General features: G+C 42.4%; 1 protein-coding gene across 3 annotated transcripts; it reads right to left on the minus strand.

Annotated features, from left to right (window-relative positions):
• Positions 1-664: 664 nt before the first annotated feature.
• On the minus strand, positions 665-17,122 carry VEZF1 (vascular endothelial zinc finger 1). Of its 3 annotated transcripts, XM_017538849.2 has the most exons (7): positions 16,929-17,122; positions 14,235-14,446; positions 11,679-12,373; positions 10,863-10,926; positions 9,604-9,805; positions 8,211-8,369; positions 665-4,015 (listed from the first exon to the last, which is right to left on the minus strand). In XM_017538849.2, the coding sequence occupies exons 2-7, from the start codon at positions 14,238-14,240 to the stop codon at positions 3,588-3,590; spliced, it is 1,554 nt and encodes a 517-aa protein (XP_017394338.1). In that variant the 5' UTR covers positions 14,241-14,446; positions 16,929-17,122; the 3' UTR covers positions 665-3,587. The 3 variants fall into 3 exon arrangements, with proteins under 3 accessions (XP_017394338.1, XP_017394335.1, XP_017394336.1); XM_017538846.2 differs by lacking the exon at positions 14,235-14,446; XM_017538847.2 differs by lacking the exon at positions 14,235-14,446 and having other exon boundaries at positions 9,604-9,787; positions 16,929-17,121.
• Positions 17,123-17,809: the final 687 nt, after the last annotated feature.

Here is a 17,809-nt window from a genome sequence, read left to right on the forward strand (position 1 = left end):
TTGTTCCCAGGACAAAAACAGCACGAAGAACACTTTCCTCCAGCTGTGTTCAGAGTCAATAAAGAGACTAAAGCAATTATCACAGGAAGTTTGGAAAGCCTCAATTCTATATAAAACAGATGTAGGCATCCAAAACTTTTTCACTGAATGAAGTGTGACATTCATCCTGATTCGCTGTCTGGTGATACCATCACTCATCATAGCTCCCCTAACAGCCTCCTTGGAGGCAGCAACCGTGTCTTAATCACTTTTTCATGCCCCTTAATGCCTAACAGTGCCTGGCACATTGTTGGTCCTCATTGGACATCTAACAAATCTAGTTGAACACAAATGGGCAAGGGACTCAACTTAAAGCCCCTTTAAGGAAATTGGGTCCTAGAGCATGAGAAGGAAGGTTTTAAACCCATCTTCTCTTTTGGATAGGGCAGGGACCTAAACCTGTGGTCACTGCATCCAGGCCTACCCGGGCTGCTTGGGAGGGTGCACCTACCAAGGGCAGTCAGTCTGGTGCCCTTCCACCCTCCAACCAGGCTGATAATGGCCCCTCCCTCCCTCCAGCCCAGTACTGAGATGTGCACACCTGAAAAGACAGTACTTCAAACATTTCCCTATGTTCAGAGCAAACTGATGAAGCTTCTGAGGTATTAAGCAATCCATCATAACATTTGTGACTGGTTAACTTTAATTTTCAAAATAAATCTGCAGTATTTTGCAAGTTAGTAATACAGTGCTGGTATTGACAGGTAAAATCATCATCTGCTTACATAGAAACCTTCATTTAGGAGCACACTGTAGGAGGGGAATGAATACACAATAAAAAGCAAACGCAGGCCAAGCAGCAAGCCCTAGAGCGTAACAGGCTGGATGTCAGATTTGAGGATTATCTAATACAACTGCTTAGCTGCCAATCTGATAAAGGGGAAGCTCTCAACCAGGTTACAACCAGAAGGGAAAAACATACTCTGCCTTTTCGTAGACCAGTGGCCGTCGTGCCTTCAACACCTGGTTGAATCAGTGCATCAACATCGAAACTCAATTCCAGTTCCAAGACACAGGAGAATTTCACCACACAACCTATTCGGTCCCCCTTTTCAGTGGCCCACCCACAACCCCCTCCTGCCATCGACTCTCTCCCTCCCAAAAGAAGACATGACGTGGCTTTATTATTGCAGACAAGCTTCTTAAGTGGATAAAGAATACATACAAAATAGCATTTTAACTGAAGTCATACAATGAAGTCTCACTCCTGTTTATTATACAATGAATTGATAAAACAATTATTTCTAGTATATATCTTTTTTTTTCTTAAGAACTAATACTTTCAGGGTTCTGACAACCACATTCTAGCTTAGGGGTAGGGCCCACATCTGCCCGCACTGAGGACTGCTCCTTGGACCACTGTGGAGGAAGCCTGGGCTGTATGAATCGTGGATGACTGCCAGCCCACCAGAGACAACAGATCCCAGCAGGCAGAGCCAGAACCCAGTTTTGGGTCTGCATGCCAGGAAATGTGGACTTCCTCCAAATGTGACCACTATGCTCCCAATCCAGGCCTCAGCAAGGTCATTCTTGGGCTTTCCCTACACGAGTCCTTCCAGTAGTCCACACATAATGCTCTACATATTAAAAACAAACCATTTTGTACTGTGGATAAGAACAGTTGTAACAAAGTCATAGCTACATATTTTTCTCTACATTGTTTATTGAGACAAACTAATTAAAAGGCACAAACATAGGGCATGTTTACATGGACATTATAACAAACATATACATTAAAAGTGTAGGAATGTGTTGCCTTCCTGCTAAACAGAAAGTTCCTAAGCTTTTATATATACAAAAGTTGTACAATTTAATGTCCTAAAGTACAAAAGATCATTTATAAAATTATTTTACACTAAGTACTATTTATTTTTTTACTATGTAGATCAACCCCCAGAACTGTTTTGTATAATGACACACAGATACCTGTCCCTGATGTAGGAAGTCTGCCTCAGATGCAAGGTATTTTGATGCTTGAACTGACACAGTGGGGTATAAATGGAAATCATCCAGTATGATAGTCAGTCCTGCAAACATTCTGCAAGATTAACACAACTAATTTCCATTTCGCTTAACTGCAGTGATTAAAAAATGAAAAAAACCAAAAACATATTGCAACTTAAAAAAACAAAAATCACAGCGTCCTGGATTTAGTGAACTTTTTTTTTAACACAATGCTTTAAAAACAATGTGTGGCATGATGGTGTCAAGACTTTCTGTTTCCCTACCTTTTGGTTTCTACTTTATGTACAGAGATAAAATATTCTGCTAAGAAATAGAAAGCACATGTCTCAACGTGCACAAACATTGCTGGGTTTCTACAGGGAGTGCAGACAGCTGTTTCCCTGAAAACGCCACAAAGCTGATACAAGTGTTTTCTCAAAGAAAAAAAAAAGTGATGTCCATATTTACAAAGCTGAACAAATCTGCATGATACTTGATTAAGAAACGGAAGGAGAAATTTAAAAAAAGATACACTCTGCATGTTCTGAAGGGGCATACTACCTAGTTAGTGGTTAGAATAAAAACTGTATACAATTTAATATAAGACATAAACTCTAGTGAGCAACTAACACATCTGTCCCTGTTGTAACATCAACAGGCTCTGATTGGGGGAGAGAGGGGCATATCACATCCCAGTGCCTCCAGCGTCTTCCAATTTAAAGCAATATATTTGAACTGTTCCAAAGTACTCTTTGGCTCCTAAACAGGAGTCCCATAGGCCTGTTTGTTAGGAGCCTGCCTGTCCACACACTTGACTTCTCCTCTGTCAGTTGAGGCTTTTCTTAGCAAAACACAATTTGTAGATTTTTTTTTTAAGTTTTTTTTTTTTTTTAAAAGTCAACTACAATGCTATATTCCATCGGGATTAATATGCTGAGCAATATTTACATCTCCAAATATCAGGTCACAATCCCTATTATATGTTGAAGTTAGAATGATAAATTATCATATGCTTTGCATATCAGAGCTGGTATCACCTTTCCCATAGGGAATGCTGCCTGAAATTAACATATTCCCAAAGGTAAAATGCATATTCTCTGAAATGCATTTTATTATGACAATGCATGTATTTACTCATAAAAACAATAAACACAGACAATTCTACACTAGCTCTCAATCCGTGGATTTAGAATTTCAGGTTAAAATCAGCCATCCACCTTGTATAAGAAGAGTTCCGCTAGTGTTTAGAATAAAGTGATTTCTTGGGATTAGAAATAGTAATGCTGTTTTTATTTTGAAGTGGGTTCTACTTATTTATGATTGTTTTTAATTCTGGCATTTCATCTTGCCAACTACTATCCTGTTTAAGCAATGCTGTCAGCTAAAAGGAATTTCTGATTAAACTAAAGTGGTCCAGTGATAAGTTACATACACACCCTACTTTGAATAATCCCAGCCAAATTGGAGAAAAATGCTACCACATTCTTATTAACTAATGTAATAAAATCTCCCAATTTCATGGTTTACTTTTTGCTTTAATCAACTAAAAGTTAAGTTGCTGGTAAATATTTACTTTAACCCATATTTTGATTTTATAATACTGTTTACCAAGGCGGTGATGTAGGCAAAGCTTGGGGCAAGAAAGGCATGCTCTCTACAGGTCTCATTGCTATATTGAGAGGGGCGGCTAATGTCATAGGCGTGGGCAGATTCATTGGAGATGTGATGGTGACAGGGTGTGCTATATTCACTGGGGCAGTGACCGGGGTGGGGAGATTGACCGGGGTAGTGAGTGTTAAAGGGGAGGTCATGGATAATGGACTGGTTATAGTTACAGGATGCCCTATGTTCATTGGGCTGGTTATGTTAACAGCACTTGAAACATTTACTGGACTTCTCATGCTCATTGCAGCTGCCACTGTGACTGGGTTTGACATAGTCCCAGATGACACAGAGGATGTTATATTGAATGGAGTAGTGAGAGTCACAGGTGTCGTAGCAGCCGTGGAGGTTTGGCACAGGTTAGCAGCTTCTAAAATAAGAAGACAAAAGGGTCTTTAGATTCTCAAAAGAGTGAGCAAAATTCATCAACAGTTTCTGAATCAATTTCTTTTCATCAAAAAGGTCAAACAATTAATAAATCAAATTCCAGTTTTCTATCAAGTGGTCAACAGAAGGGAGGATGTTTCTGAGCTCAGGCCTGGGGGCCAGGGATCCCAGTGTATCATCAGCTTTCTGATGCTATACCTCCTGCAAGGACTTGGGCAACTTGTTCAGCCTTGCTCTTTAGGTTTCAAGTTCATATTTACTTACCTACCTCACAGTGATGCTGAGAGGATCAGTTAACTTCTGCAATGCAGGGCTAAGTGTTCTCACTACTACTTCATGCAGTTCCTCTGAGTTCTAAAAACTTTCCTGGGAAGAGCCAACCTCCAGCAGGCCAGGCTAAAGAGCTTGTTTACACAGAGCTGGGCCAATGGTTACACAATAACAGATAATCAGAAAAATCTTCTCATAAGGCACACTATAACCAGCAGAGAGAGGGGTGCATACTCAGTAAGTATGTTAAAGCCTGAGACATAAAGCCATATTCTGTTAAGGTTTTAAAAATGCATAATTAGGGAATGATAAGCTATTTTAGTATCATCTGTTTCGGTTTTAGAAATATGTTTCAGTTAAATAATCTTACTGTTTCTGGTTTTCTTAACTACATTAGGAAAGAAAAAAAATACTCCTCAATAAGTTCATGTTCTCCTCACTCCCATTTCTTCTTCTGTTTCTGATGTTGACACAATCACCTACTTTACGCCTAGTATCTTTAACTCCACATATTACACATACCATCAAGCGTACCAAGGAGAACTAACTAGGCAAGGAGACCCTGCAGTGAGACCCTGGTCCTTCTTATCCAGCAAAATCTAGACACTTTTTTTTTCTGAGACAGAGTCTCCTTCTGTAGCTGAGGCTGGAGTACAGTAGTGTGATCACAGCTTATTGAAGCCTCAAACCTCCAAGGCTCAAACAATCCTCCTACTTTAGTCTCCCAAGTAGCTGAGACTACAGGCATGTGCCACCATGCACAGCTAATTTTTGTGTTTTTTGTAGAGATAAGGTTTCGCCATGTTGCCCAGGCTGGTCTCCTCCTGGGCTCAAGTGATCCGTCCACCTCAGCCTCCCAAAGTGCTGGGACTAAGGTGTGAGCCAGGTCTAGACACTACTTAAGGAAAACTCCTTCAAGGTGATACCCCCAACCCACCCCTCAACAAAATTCAGCACCACCTGCTGGTGTACCAGAAAACAGCGGTAAAATGATGGGTAGGCTGCCTGTGATGTAGCTGTCAAAATGGAGAAATATATTCAAACTAAAGATAGAGATCTGTATATGATCCACACAGGTCAGATCACCACAGGAGACCCTGGAGTCAAGGAGCCCTTACTTGATCAATACAATCTAACTTTGGCATACACCATTCTCCCTATCAGGGATTCCCAAACCTGGCTGATTATCAAAATCAACTATCTAGGGGATTTAAAAAAAAAACAACAAAGGACTCCCAGGAGAATCAATAGTGAAATTTAGATTGAACTTGGGAAATGTGTATTTTTAAAAAGTTCCCTAGATGATGATATGATTGTCAATCAGGTTTATAAACTTATGTTACCTTATTTAGGCCTAATATTTAGAAACACTTGATTCAACTTTAGGTTTTCAGGTCAAGAGTCTCCTCTCCCCTAAAATATGACATTTACTAATATGAATACAGAGGTTTCTAACGTTTCCAGAGAGATTCACGCTATGAATGGGAATACAATAGCATTTTGTTTCATGGAGGTCAGAAGATGAGCTAAACAATCAAGTCTTATTGTGCAAGCAAACTGAGATACAATACCAAATAGAGGAGTACAGCAAGAGAGAGAATGAGAGAGAAAACCAATTCACTTTGAGGTTCTGGGAGTACTGCTAAGGATATCTCCCCCTACTTTCACCAAATAATTTTTACTCTGTTACCTGCTGACCCCTATACCTTCTCCTGTTTTCTTTCTAATCTAACGGTGTCCTTTTACTATGACTTAAACATTTTTGTTCAATTAAGTAAAATACCCTTCATAATACACTTTCAACCCACTACACAACTGTCATAGCACTATACTTCTTCCTCCTCACTGCCAGTTCCCTCTCCCCATTCTCCTACCACGAAAGCATTTTTTTTTTTTTTTTTTTTTGAGACGGGGGTCTCACTCTGTTGTCCAGACTGGAGTGCAATGACACAACTATAGCTCACTGCAGCCTCAAACTCCTGGGTTCAAGCAATCCTCCCACCTTAGCTTCCTGAGTAGTTGGGACTACAGACACACACTGTCATGCCCGGCTAAATTTTTTTTTTTTTTTTTTTGAGTTTTTGTAGAGACGTGGTCTTGCCATCTTGCCCAGGCTGGTCTCAAACTCCTGGTCTCAAGTGATCCTCTCACCTTGGTCTCCCAATGTGCTGGGATTATAGGTGTGAGCCACCACACCTGGCCAAAACATTTTATTAAGATGATGACAAATCTTCAGTTGGAAGATAGGAACAAATAGCACCTGAGGAATGGCGGAAATCCTATACGGACTGCTGCACTCTTTTCTTCCAATGCCAGTAAATGTATGAAACAAGAATGCTGGCCGGGCACGGTGGCTCAAGATTAATTCCAACACTTTGGGAGGCCGAGGCAGGCAGATCAGCTGAGGTCAGGAGCTTGAGACCAGCCTGACCAACATGGAGAAACCCTGTCTCTATTAAAACACAAAATTAGCCAGGCATGCCTGTAATCCCAGCTACTCAGGAGGCTGAAGCAGGAGAATCACTTGAACCCAGGAGACGAAGGCTGCGGTGAGCCAAAATAGTGCCATTGCACTCCAGCCTGGGCAATAGAGACTCCATCTCAGAAAAAAAAAAAAGAATGCTATTCCTTTTATTTTTATTCAAGTATAGGAGGTTTAGAGGGGATTACTGTGGCTGGGTGCAGTGGCTCATGCCTATAATCTCAGAACTTTGGGAGTCTGAGGGAGGTGGGTCACTTGAGGTCAAGAGTTCAACACCAGCCTGGCCAACATGGCAAAACCCTGCCTCTACTAAAAATACAAAAATCAGCTGAGTGTGGTGGCAAACACCTGTCATCCTGGCTACTCAGGAGGCTGAGGCACAAGAATCACTTGAACCCAGGAGGTGAAGGCTGAAGTGAGCCGAGACCACACCACTGCGCTCAAGCCTGGGAAACAGAGCGAGACTCTGTCTAAAAAAGAAAACAACAACAACAAAAAAAAAAATAGAAGGGATTGCTCTGAGGAAAGGAACAGCCACACTACATGAAAGCAAAAGATGGGAGAAACTACACAGCAAAGGAATTACATATAGAGGAGCCAGCAGATAGAGGATTTCTTAATATTTAACACAGTAAGACATAGCAGGGGTGGAGGAGGAAGAAGGAATTTACAAATCTGTCCTTTGGCTCATGGTACACTGACAAAATGATTCATTTGAAATGGCTGCACAATAGTTCAGAAGCCAAAGCTGTACTAGTAAATTGACAAGTAAGTTGAAAACTGATACTCCAACTGACATACACATGAGAGAAAAGCAAACCATTTTAAAATTTTTTAACAATTACAGTAAAGTCCTCAGCAGCAGAAGACATGTTAAACTGAGGCCTACCACAGTGATAGAGACTGAAGGAAATTAACGGTGTCACCAAGAGAAAAGACATCAGCACTACAGAATCTGAAACATGTAATAAATAATACAATGAAAAAAGAACACTGAAGAGCAAAAACAGCACAGGTAAGAAAATAAACTTACATACACATAAGGACATCCACCTCTAAAAGTGGGAGTATTTTAGAAAAGGAAAAAAAGGCCCACAATGCATGGAGGTTGACATCAAATTGAATACAAAAATGCAACTCTGAGGACAGTAAAGGACCAAATTTGGCTTTAAGTTTGTAACAAAAAGTAAATCAAAAGAAAGAACATGATAGGAAGTACTACGAATTTTTAATTCATAGTAATAACTTATCTGGACATTTTATTGCCTATAACTATACTTTACCAGATATTTTCCAGCATGTACTATTTATATGTTTCCATTAAGCTAGATTTCCTGAAACTGTGGCTTCTCTACTTTGATCACTTGACATACTAAATGAAAACACTTCTCTAGCCACACTTTCAACACTGGAAGCCATGCCTTACCTTTCTTCCTTGCTTTAACAGCTTCTTCCCACAGTCTCAGTGTTTCTACCTGCTTCCCTGGCCAGCTTGTCACATGTTGTTGCTGCTGCTGCTGCTGCTGCTGCTGCTGCTGCTGTTGCTGCTGCTGCTTCTGGTTGCTGGTCTCTTCACTCATGCATGCTATTACAAAGACAAACCAAAAACACTGTATTTACCTGTTGCCATTTTTTCAAAATTAACTTCTCATGCTTCTGTAGCTCTTAATAAGTGCTTTTTTTTTTTTTTTTTTTTTTTTTTTTTTTTTTTTTTTTTTGTGTCTATATTGGTCAAAATAAACAAACACTAAAAAATCTAGGGAATTAGCGGTAATCAATATTAAAGAGAAAATAATTATTTGCTATTAAAAAAACCAAGTGTCAAAAAAAAGCAAGTGTCTTTAAAAATGGAAGTTTGATAATATTAATATGAAATAATCAATGTTCAACAGAATATCTAATGTATTTTTTTATTTGACCACAATAATGCATACCAAAAGTGAATGTTTACAGGCTGGGTGCGGTGGCTCACACCTGAAATCCTAGTACTTTGGGAGGCCGAGGTGGGTGGATGGTCTGAGCTCAGGAGTTCAAGACGAGCCTGGGCAACACAGTGAAACCCCATCTCTACTAAAATACAAAAAGGTAGCCGAGCACGGCAGCATACAACTGTAATCCCAGCTACTTGGGAGGCCGAGGCAGGAGAATCGCTTGAAACTGGGGGGCAGAGGTTGTAGTGAGCTGAGATCATGCCATTGCACTCCTGCCTGGGTGACAGAGTGAGACTGGGTCTCAAAAAAAAAAAAAAAGAAAAATGAATGTTTATATAGTTAAAGTACAACACACTAGATAATAAACCCAATGTACTTACAAAGAAGCAAAAACAGATAAACACACATTAAGCTTTCTTCCCCACTCTCTTGTGGCCACATAGTTTTTAAAAATTTGACGTTTCTACTGCATAAAGTACATATATAATAGAATAAATGATCAGGAAAATGCCTTCTTCTAGGCAATCTTGAAAGAAAATGCCTGGGTAAATCCAAGTATTCTATCTTCAACTCTGAATTTAAGGCAAGCAAAGCATTTAACCTTGCAAGTGGATATATCATCTCATTTCTCTATAGATTTGGGTTTGAAAAGCAAGCTTATTAACGCTGCTTTCCTCTTAAAGGTTATTACTGGCTTACCAACGCTGTTTGCATACATGAAAGTAAAGCATAGTTCTGACACTAATATACTCTCTCCATTGTTGTCTGTTTGCACACGTTGGCAATAGGAGGAAACATGTAAGGTGAATATTAATACCTTTAATACATTATAAAAACATTCATATTTCACCAATCTGAAATAGAAATGAAATCTGAAGCACCACCTACTTTTACTGATGCCTTGTTTACATGTATTACAGTTGATACTTTGGCTCTGCCCATGAGTCTTTAAGTGGCTGGTGATGTACGCTGCACTCAGGAGCTTCCCACAGATGTTACACGATACCTTGCCTTCATGGCGCACCATGTGTGTCCGCAGTCTGTCTTTGGTGGCAAAGGCAGCAGTGCATGTCTGCATGAGGGAGGAAAACTTTTTTTAAATATAGACTATCCTGTTCTACTCATTTTAAAGTACGTTATATTCTATGCATTACCCTATCCACGTCAGCAAGCTGACAACTAGTTGAATTTTAATTACATGTGTTACCTAGAATCATAATCATAATAAAACACTTGATAAATTTTAGACTCTTCCATTTCGGAGGAAGAAAATATATCAACAAAGAGTAGCACAAAAAACTTAAGCTTTAGGGTCAGTTAAACCTGGGCTTAAGTTGAGCTCCACAATTTGCTAAACAACATGACATTGAACAAGTTGGTTGACCTAACTGAATTTGTTTCTTCATCTGTAAAATGGGAATAATACTATCTATCTCACAAAAGTACTGGTGGATTAAGAGCCTGGTATACACAGCAGGCCCTCACTTCCTTCAATTAGATCTTACTTAGAAATTCAAGTCATTTACTTAATAAAATCAGTCATTAACAAACTTAACTGAAAGAAGGACTAAAAGACTTCCAGCAACAAACTAGAATTACCAATACCTTAAACAGTCATTTGATTTAGCAAAATTCTTAATCTTTTCATTATCCAGATAACTGATGTCAAATAAAATCATTAACCAGAAGAGATTTTTAAACAACTAGAAAGTGCTCCAATTTGGTAATAACCAAGAAAAATCCAGTAAGTGATAACATTTGGGAGAAAACTTCGTATTTTCTCCTATCACAGTTAAAACAACTTCAATAATAAATCCAGAAATTAAAGCCCTTTATTCTTTTATTCATTTCAAATACACAACCACCTCTGCAAGACTATAACCTTTTTTTTCTAACAAAAAATGCTATTGCCCAAGGAAAGGGAAATAGAGCTTACAAAAAAACACACTTAAATTTTTAAATGATCTTGCTTTACAAAGATAGAAGCTGTCATAATATTTTATAAAACTAGAAGTCAGATAGGCCATATTTACTCAGGTCAGTGATTTATTTAAGACTATCCAAGAATGGTGAGATTCAACTGGCTCAGACCTTCTGGATAATGTACATTAAGTGCTACACTAAGGATAAGTCATTTTAACTCTTACTTGGCATTTGAAGGGTCTTTCTGTTGAATGGACATGTTTTACATGACAGCTTAAGTGGTCAGGCCTGTGAAAAAGAGAGTTTCAACAGAAGATATATAATCGAACACACAGAGAGAAACGCTACTTATGTGATGCTTATATGCTTGGCAGATTGGGAAAGGGTGCATTTTAGGAAAGCTAGCAGAATTACCAACCTCCCTCCCCCAGTGCAAGCCTCCTTACCTCTCTTACCAAAAACAAAGTCTTAGTCTTCTACCTGTTAATTTTCTCTCTTAGTCAACATCAAATCCTATTAGGTCTTGATTCTTTACAATTACAAAATATCCAAAGTTTTAGTCCTAACACTTGCCAGAAACAGCTGCCACTGTATTAAATCTAAAAGCTTTTAAAAATAAAAATTAATGAAATGTTGGTGCTCTCAGAAAAATGAAAAAACATTCTAAAAGTTTAATTAAGAGTGTCCAAAGGTCATCCCAACTTCCAGGAAATGTTATTTTAATTAGCACAATGGGCTTCATGTCTAGTCCCCCAACTGAACTGGAAACTGGTGGTTTTGCAGAGATAAGTATCCATGTGCCAAATGAAAGCCTGAGTCCACCAAGGCACTTGGTAAGTGAAAAAAACAGGTTAATCACTAAGTCACTACTTGTCAATCACACTAGAGTTAGACCTGGAGGCTTAATACTTCTTTATATCACCAATCTCCTCTAATAACACAGGTCTGCCCACATCTGTTCTCACATAAACATTCTAGATCACATGGAGACAAAACTGAAGTTCACTGACACCATAATGAAGCAAAGTAAAATGCAGTACCTTGAGAAGCCTTTCCCACAAACACTGCAAGTATAGGGTTTGGTGATGCCTCCTTCATGAGACCTCACATGGTAAGTCATCCGGTCCTTCCTCTTGAAGCGCTGATTACAAATAGGACACTCGAAGGGCTTCTCATCTGAATGGGAGAGCTTGTGCCGGTTGAGATGGTACACATCTCTGAAGGCCTTCCCACACATTTCACAAGCATGGTTCTTCTTGACAGGCTTACTGGGTTTCTTGACAGACTGGGTCACCGGCATAGCTGTGGTGCTGGCACTGCTACTGGGGTTGGTGCCCGAGGAAGATGTAGTGACTGTTGACAAGATGCCTGCAATGGTTGAGACCAACGAAGTTCGGCTGCTGTCCCCAGCGATGGTGGAGATAAGGGGAACCACCGTGGTGGGGGTTTTCTTTGGCCGGGACACCAACTTGATCCCTGTGTGGCAGGATTCGTGGCGCCTCAGGTGATAGCTGTCCCTGAAAGCTTTACTGCAGTAAGTGCACACAAATGAAGTTTTGGGTTTTTCTTTTTTAATCCCAATGGCATCCTTTAATGTTTCTGGTGCACCCTGAGGTTTCTGAGTTATTGGTATTGGAAGCAATGGTTTCTGATCAGGGGGCTCCACGGCAGGGCTCAGGAGGGGCAGCAAGCTGTTCTGTGCTGCCTGCTGTTGGTGATGGGAAGCTTCATGGGCCTAAAACCAAACATTCACACTTCAGAAACTTGACCTCTCACAATGGCCTTTAAAAGTCAACATGCTCCAGACAATAGAGACCAGAAGAAACAGTCAAAGAACCTACAAGCTACTCTGCAGTGGAAATCCAGCAACCTAGTTACTCAGAGCTCACAATACAAAGCATTGAAAAATCACTGTGCAGACACAAAACTTTTGCAACTAAGTTGCTGACAGTGATCTTGCTTTTAAACAGCTGACTAAACCACACACTCTCCTGGTTCATAAGGGACAGACCAGCTGATGAAATCAGTTTGCATTAGCCTGTCAGTGCTGAAACCAAGTTTAAATAACTTACTAAAAAAAAAAAAAATCCTCCAGGTTTAAGTATTTAACAGTACTTTACTGCAACAACACGCACATACACACTCACGGACACACAATGACATAGTCATCTATTTCTCTATTACCCAGAAGAAAAGCATCGTGTCTTTCCTCCGATTGAGGAAGGGGCTGTCGCTAAGTGATGAAAGAAATCTAGTTCTCTAAATACATTTGCTAGTTGTTTGTTAACTTTAAGTTTTCACCTGTCTCTACTAAAAGATTTGGTTGAAACCAAATCTGCTATTAAGCAACCTGGAAGGTATCTGTGAAGGTAGCCCACAGCAAAACACCTGCCAGTTGTTTCTCAGGTCACTTAATTGTATACTAAAGTCTGCATCCTTCAGCAACACTAGCTGTTCAAATCCGAAACTCTCAAAGACAGACTAATGAGAAAAACAAACTATAAACACTAAAATTCCTTTCATATTTATCTTCTTCCAGCAGTTGTAGGTTTCAATAAAGTATTAGACATTTGCTGTTATGATGTGCTTCTCCACTCCCAAAACTGGAGGCTGCACACTGGAAATTCTTTTAGCTGCACTGAAACCAAAATTTAATCATGGATCAGGTTCTTGGTATTTATGAGTAGTTACTTGTTTGGTTCTGACACTTTCAAAATTCTCCACACTGATAAACATGTAGGAAATGATGGGAAAAAATTCCTGAAATAGTTCTTCCTAATATGTTGTTCTTTACTAACATTATTTTTGAAACTCTTGACAGTAAGCCCAAGCCCCTATGCTTGAGTTCTGTAATCATAAAAGGACACATCACTCAAGAGGTGGGAGTTTCAAATATTTTAAGCATACAGTGTCCTACTAGGGGCCTATCCCATCATCTTAGACACTTTTAACAGTTATTTACCCTTCTTACTCTATAACAAGTCCCACAGATAATTTGATTAACGACGAAAAAACAAGGAGAAACACACACACTCACTCACAGCTCCTCCTCTGATGGATAAGAACATCTACCACACATTGTATGTTTACTTGATGGCAGCGTTAACAGTTAAGCCTGGAACTAGTCTCACCCAAACGATTAGGAGGTGTGGTATCCAGAGTTCTCAGTTTCAATTTAATAATTTTGATGTCATCACCCTTTGAGTCCTGGAAGCTTTCTCAGAAATTGTGTGGTTACTTATGAGTCTCTTTCTGGACTTACTGCTCCTAGCGAATTACAGTCCACTGTTAATCTAATTTGTGAAGCTCCTGTAAATGTAAGGGTCTATCTACCCAGGTGACCTCAGTAGAAACTTTACACAATTTGGACTCTAATCATACCCCGTTTTCCAACCTGGCTGTAGGGATACTCAAGTTTCCATACAGTATACAAATAGTTAATAGCTGAAGATAGCTGAAGATATACAATTTCAAAAGCTAACACATCAGATAATAGGGAATGCAGATCTTCTGGACAAAGTTCAGACTTAGAGCATTTAGAGGCATTTTTCAATTCTAAACAACCATTAGTACAATGGAGTACTAAAAGCACTTACTGCCATTTTACCAATTCAGATGTCTGTGGCAACATAAAGTATTTTTACAGCATTGCTGAAGCTCACTCTCACACGAGGGTCACACCAGGTCCCTGCTTCTTGGGTGAAATTCTGTAGAACCACTACAGGAATCACTCTCTGAGGATTCCTAGGATCCCCACACTTCTACATGAAGCCTTCTAAGGGGGTACTGGGTTTTCCCAACTTGTTCTCTGGGGGAGAGACAGAGTAAAATAACAACCACGGCCAGCCTTCAGTTAAGTGATTTATTTTAAAAATATAACTTCTGGGTAGGCTTTTATTTGACTAGCATCATCAAACCAAAAGTTTTAATTTTATCTTCCATCTCTTTCAACTGCAAGGCTTTTTAACCCTGCCCAAGCTTTCCTTGTTCTGGGGCTGGCAAGAAACAAAACAGAAATGTTATTTCATCACCCAGGGTAGTAGGATATGGCACCATGAAATCTCCAGTGCCAGAGGGTAAAAGATTTTGTACTGAACAAATTAGCATCGGTGAGTCATATCTTGAATGTCCTGTTAGAAGAATCATCCATCAAACATTTTAATAGCTATAGCTTTCACTTTCCACCAAGTTATCTGGAAAGCAAGCAGGTATTAAATCGTTTTAAAATATAAATTCAACAGGATGCTCCAGGAAACAAACAAGATAATTTAACTCCACATCCCCAGTAAAAATTACGTAAAACCAGAACTGATTAAGTCTATTCATACCTTTCCACAGAAAAGACTGAAATATTCTCTTTACCCATTCAACTGTTCTCGGCTCTAAATTTTAAGTTTTCCAACAAATTTCACTGCACACATTGCCAAGCCCAGGGTCAAATATTTGTTTTCACACTTCTCCATCAGGTGGAAAAAAAGATTTTAATAGCTGAAAAAAATTAAATAATATAAAATCCAATTAAAAAGTTGATCAATAAACGCTTGGCATTTGCTTTATCCAGAGGAAAAAATAACTTTTAAAAAAGTATTTCAAAAGATTTTTCAACAGCTTTCCAAAGATGTGTTATGGGTTTTTGCTTTACATGAAGAACTTTTTTTTTTTTCAATCTCTATAGACACCATGTTTAATATGGTTTTTAATCACATGAAAATCACTTCAGTGGCCCATCAATTTTAAAAACGACCCATATTTTAAAACGACCATCTGAGCTTTTTTCTGGGGAAGGTATTTGCCACCTTTAAACCAACCTGGATGCATGCATTTCTTTTCCAATGCATTTTTAATAACTACTGAAAGATCAAATTGCCCAGATTTGAAAAAAATATGTCTTAAAACAACAGGCCAGTCTATACAGTAAGTAATTTCTGAGTTATCCAATTCCCTGTATTAACTCTACTGGAATGAATCCAATGGCTGGGAAGATAATTTTTGAAAATCCTGCATCCGTTTCTGTTAGTTCCAAAAGGTATCAAGCGCCCCAACTACGCGTTTGGGATTTCACGAAGCATTCGAAGAAGGAAAATAGAGAGGCGGGAAGAACGCACTTAAAAGTGACGAGCTTCTTAACCTCCTCCGGTGCCGAAGTTTCCCCGTGAGCTCATCGCCACTGCCCACTAAATGCTTCGTTTGCAAATAGAAACAAAGTAGAAAAAAAAATAAGCTCCAGCCTAGATCTGCCAAACAGGGGTCCCCCATCTAAAGTGGGCGGGCAAGAGAATTGCCAAAACAGATCGGCTACAGTCACTTCTAAGTTTCTTGCAAAAAAGCGAAGACCAACATCCCAGAGAGTGACTCATCTGGGGGCTTTGTAAGCGGACTTTGTTTGCTCTCTCCACTTGGTTGGAGGAAACGTTCGAGGTGGGCCGAGAAAGAAAAGCGCTTCGGGAGAAGGTCGGGCCTCCAGGAGTCCCGGCCCCCACCGCTCCCCCCGCCCCGGGCCGGCCCGGCTGGGGGATTCCCCGGGCTGAATGGGACGGCGGGAGAGCTGGACAGAGGGAGAAGGTGTCAGCTGCCAAGGCTCGGCTGAGGCTTGGGAAAGAAAAAATGTAAATCCAGTGAAAAAGTTTGGGGAGGGGATACACACTCACAACATCCTCCCCCACAACTGGGCAAACACGAGGGGGAGGCGGTGAGGGGGAGTGGCGGGGAACCAGGGATACCCGCTATTCGCGGGGACATGGGAGGGGGTCAGAAAGTCAACACACGCGCACACACACACAAAAAGAGAGAGGTAAAAAGAAAGCAAGCGAAAGATAGATGAAGTGTGTGCTGGGGGGGAGAAGACTCAGAGCAGGACCTGGGGACCTCCTCACCCCACGGTGCGGGACCGGGCCAGCACGCAGTGGCCCAGCAGCCCGCGCTATCCAGCGGCCCGGCGCCCTCCTTTCTCTGGGCCGCGAGGTGGTGACAGCGACCGGCCTCCTCCCTTCCCCTTCAAGGCGGGAGGGAAGGGTGTGTGTGAGTGTGTGTGTGTGCGTGTGTGTGCTGGGGGGCCCCCGGGTTCACCCCGAGGCCTGCTCTCTCCCCCGCACCCCGTGAGGCCGCCTCCTTTCACCTCAGCAGCCCCGCTCCGCCGGGGCGGGCGGGCGGGCGGGCGGAAAAACAAAGGGGGATTAAGGCCGGGCCGGAGAGCGGAGCCGGGAGGGAGGGGAGGAGCGCCCGCCCGCCCGCCAGCCCGGGGCCCGGCCCCCCTGTCCCCCCCTTGCCCCCCCGGGGGGGGCCCCCAGTACCTGGAACAGGAACGCGGTCCAGTTGGCCTCCATGGCTGCGGCGGCCGACCCCCCTCCTCCCCACTCCCCCCGCTAGGGGAGCCTCCTCAGCCGGAGGAGGCGACAACAAAGCGGCGGCGGCGGCGGCGGCGGCAGCGGCAGCGGCGGCTCCTCAACATGGCAGCGCCGAGCGCGGCCACTTCCGGTAACCTCCGGGACGCACCACCGCGGCGGCGAGCGCGGGCGGGGGGGGAGCCCCGGCCCGGCCGCCGCCGCCCCCAGTCGCCCGGACCCCCTCTGGGCGTCCCCGCTGCCGGCTCGCCGCCTCGGAGCTCAGCCAGTGCCCGCCGGCTGTGGGGTCAGGGCCCCCGCGGGGGGGCTGGGGTGGGGCCCGGGGCGGGGATGGGGCGCGGCGTCCCCCCCCGCGGGGGTGTGTGGTGCTGCGGTCCGTGGCTCAGGCAGCTGGAGCAGGGGGAGCTCAGGAGAGAAGATGGAGGACGCCAGGGTCTGGCGCGGGCCCGCTGGGCACAGCTGGGCCGTCTCCCGTGACTCAGACACAGAGTCCAGCAGTGTCGCGTCCCTGTTAGACCCTCAGCGGAGGGCAGAGGCCACGGCGGACACCCGGTTGTTCAGTCGCTCCTGCACAGGATGGTCCCCACCTCCAAATTGGGGGAAGCCCCTTCGACTTCGAGTGTCTCTTCCCTCTGGCATTTCCTCCCCGGCGGGCTAAGCTCTCCTCGCTCTCGCTATGATTTGCATCTCAGGGCGAGACGGCCTTCCAGCTCAAGCAGGGAATCCCACTGGGGTGCAGCCTCGGATCCTCCCAGCGTGGAGGGAAACACTTCCCACGCGTAGAGATGTCATTACTGGGTTATTCTTGGGTGAAGGGCTGAGCCTCCCCA

Source organism: Cebus imitator, unplaced genomic scaffold, assembly GCF_001604975.1.
Source record: "Cebus imitator isolate Cc_AM_T3 unplaced genomic scaffold, Cebus_imitator-1.0 Scaffold115, whole genome shotgun sequence".
NCBI classification, from domain to species: domain Eukaryota; kingdom Metazoa; phylum Chordata; class Mammalia; order Primates; family Cebidae; genus Cebus; species Cebus imitator.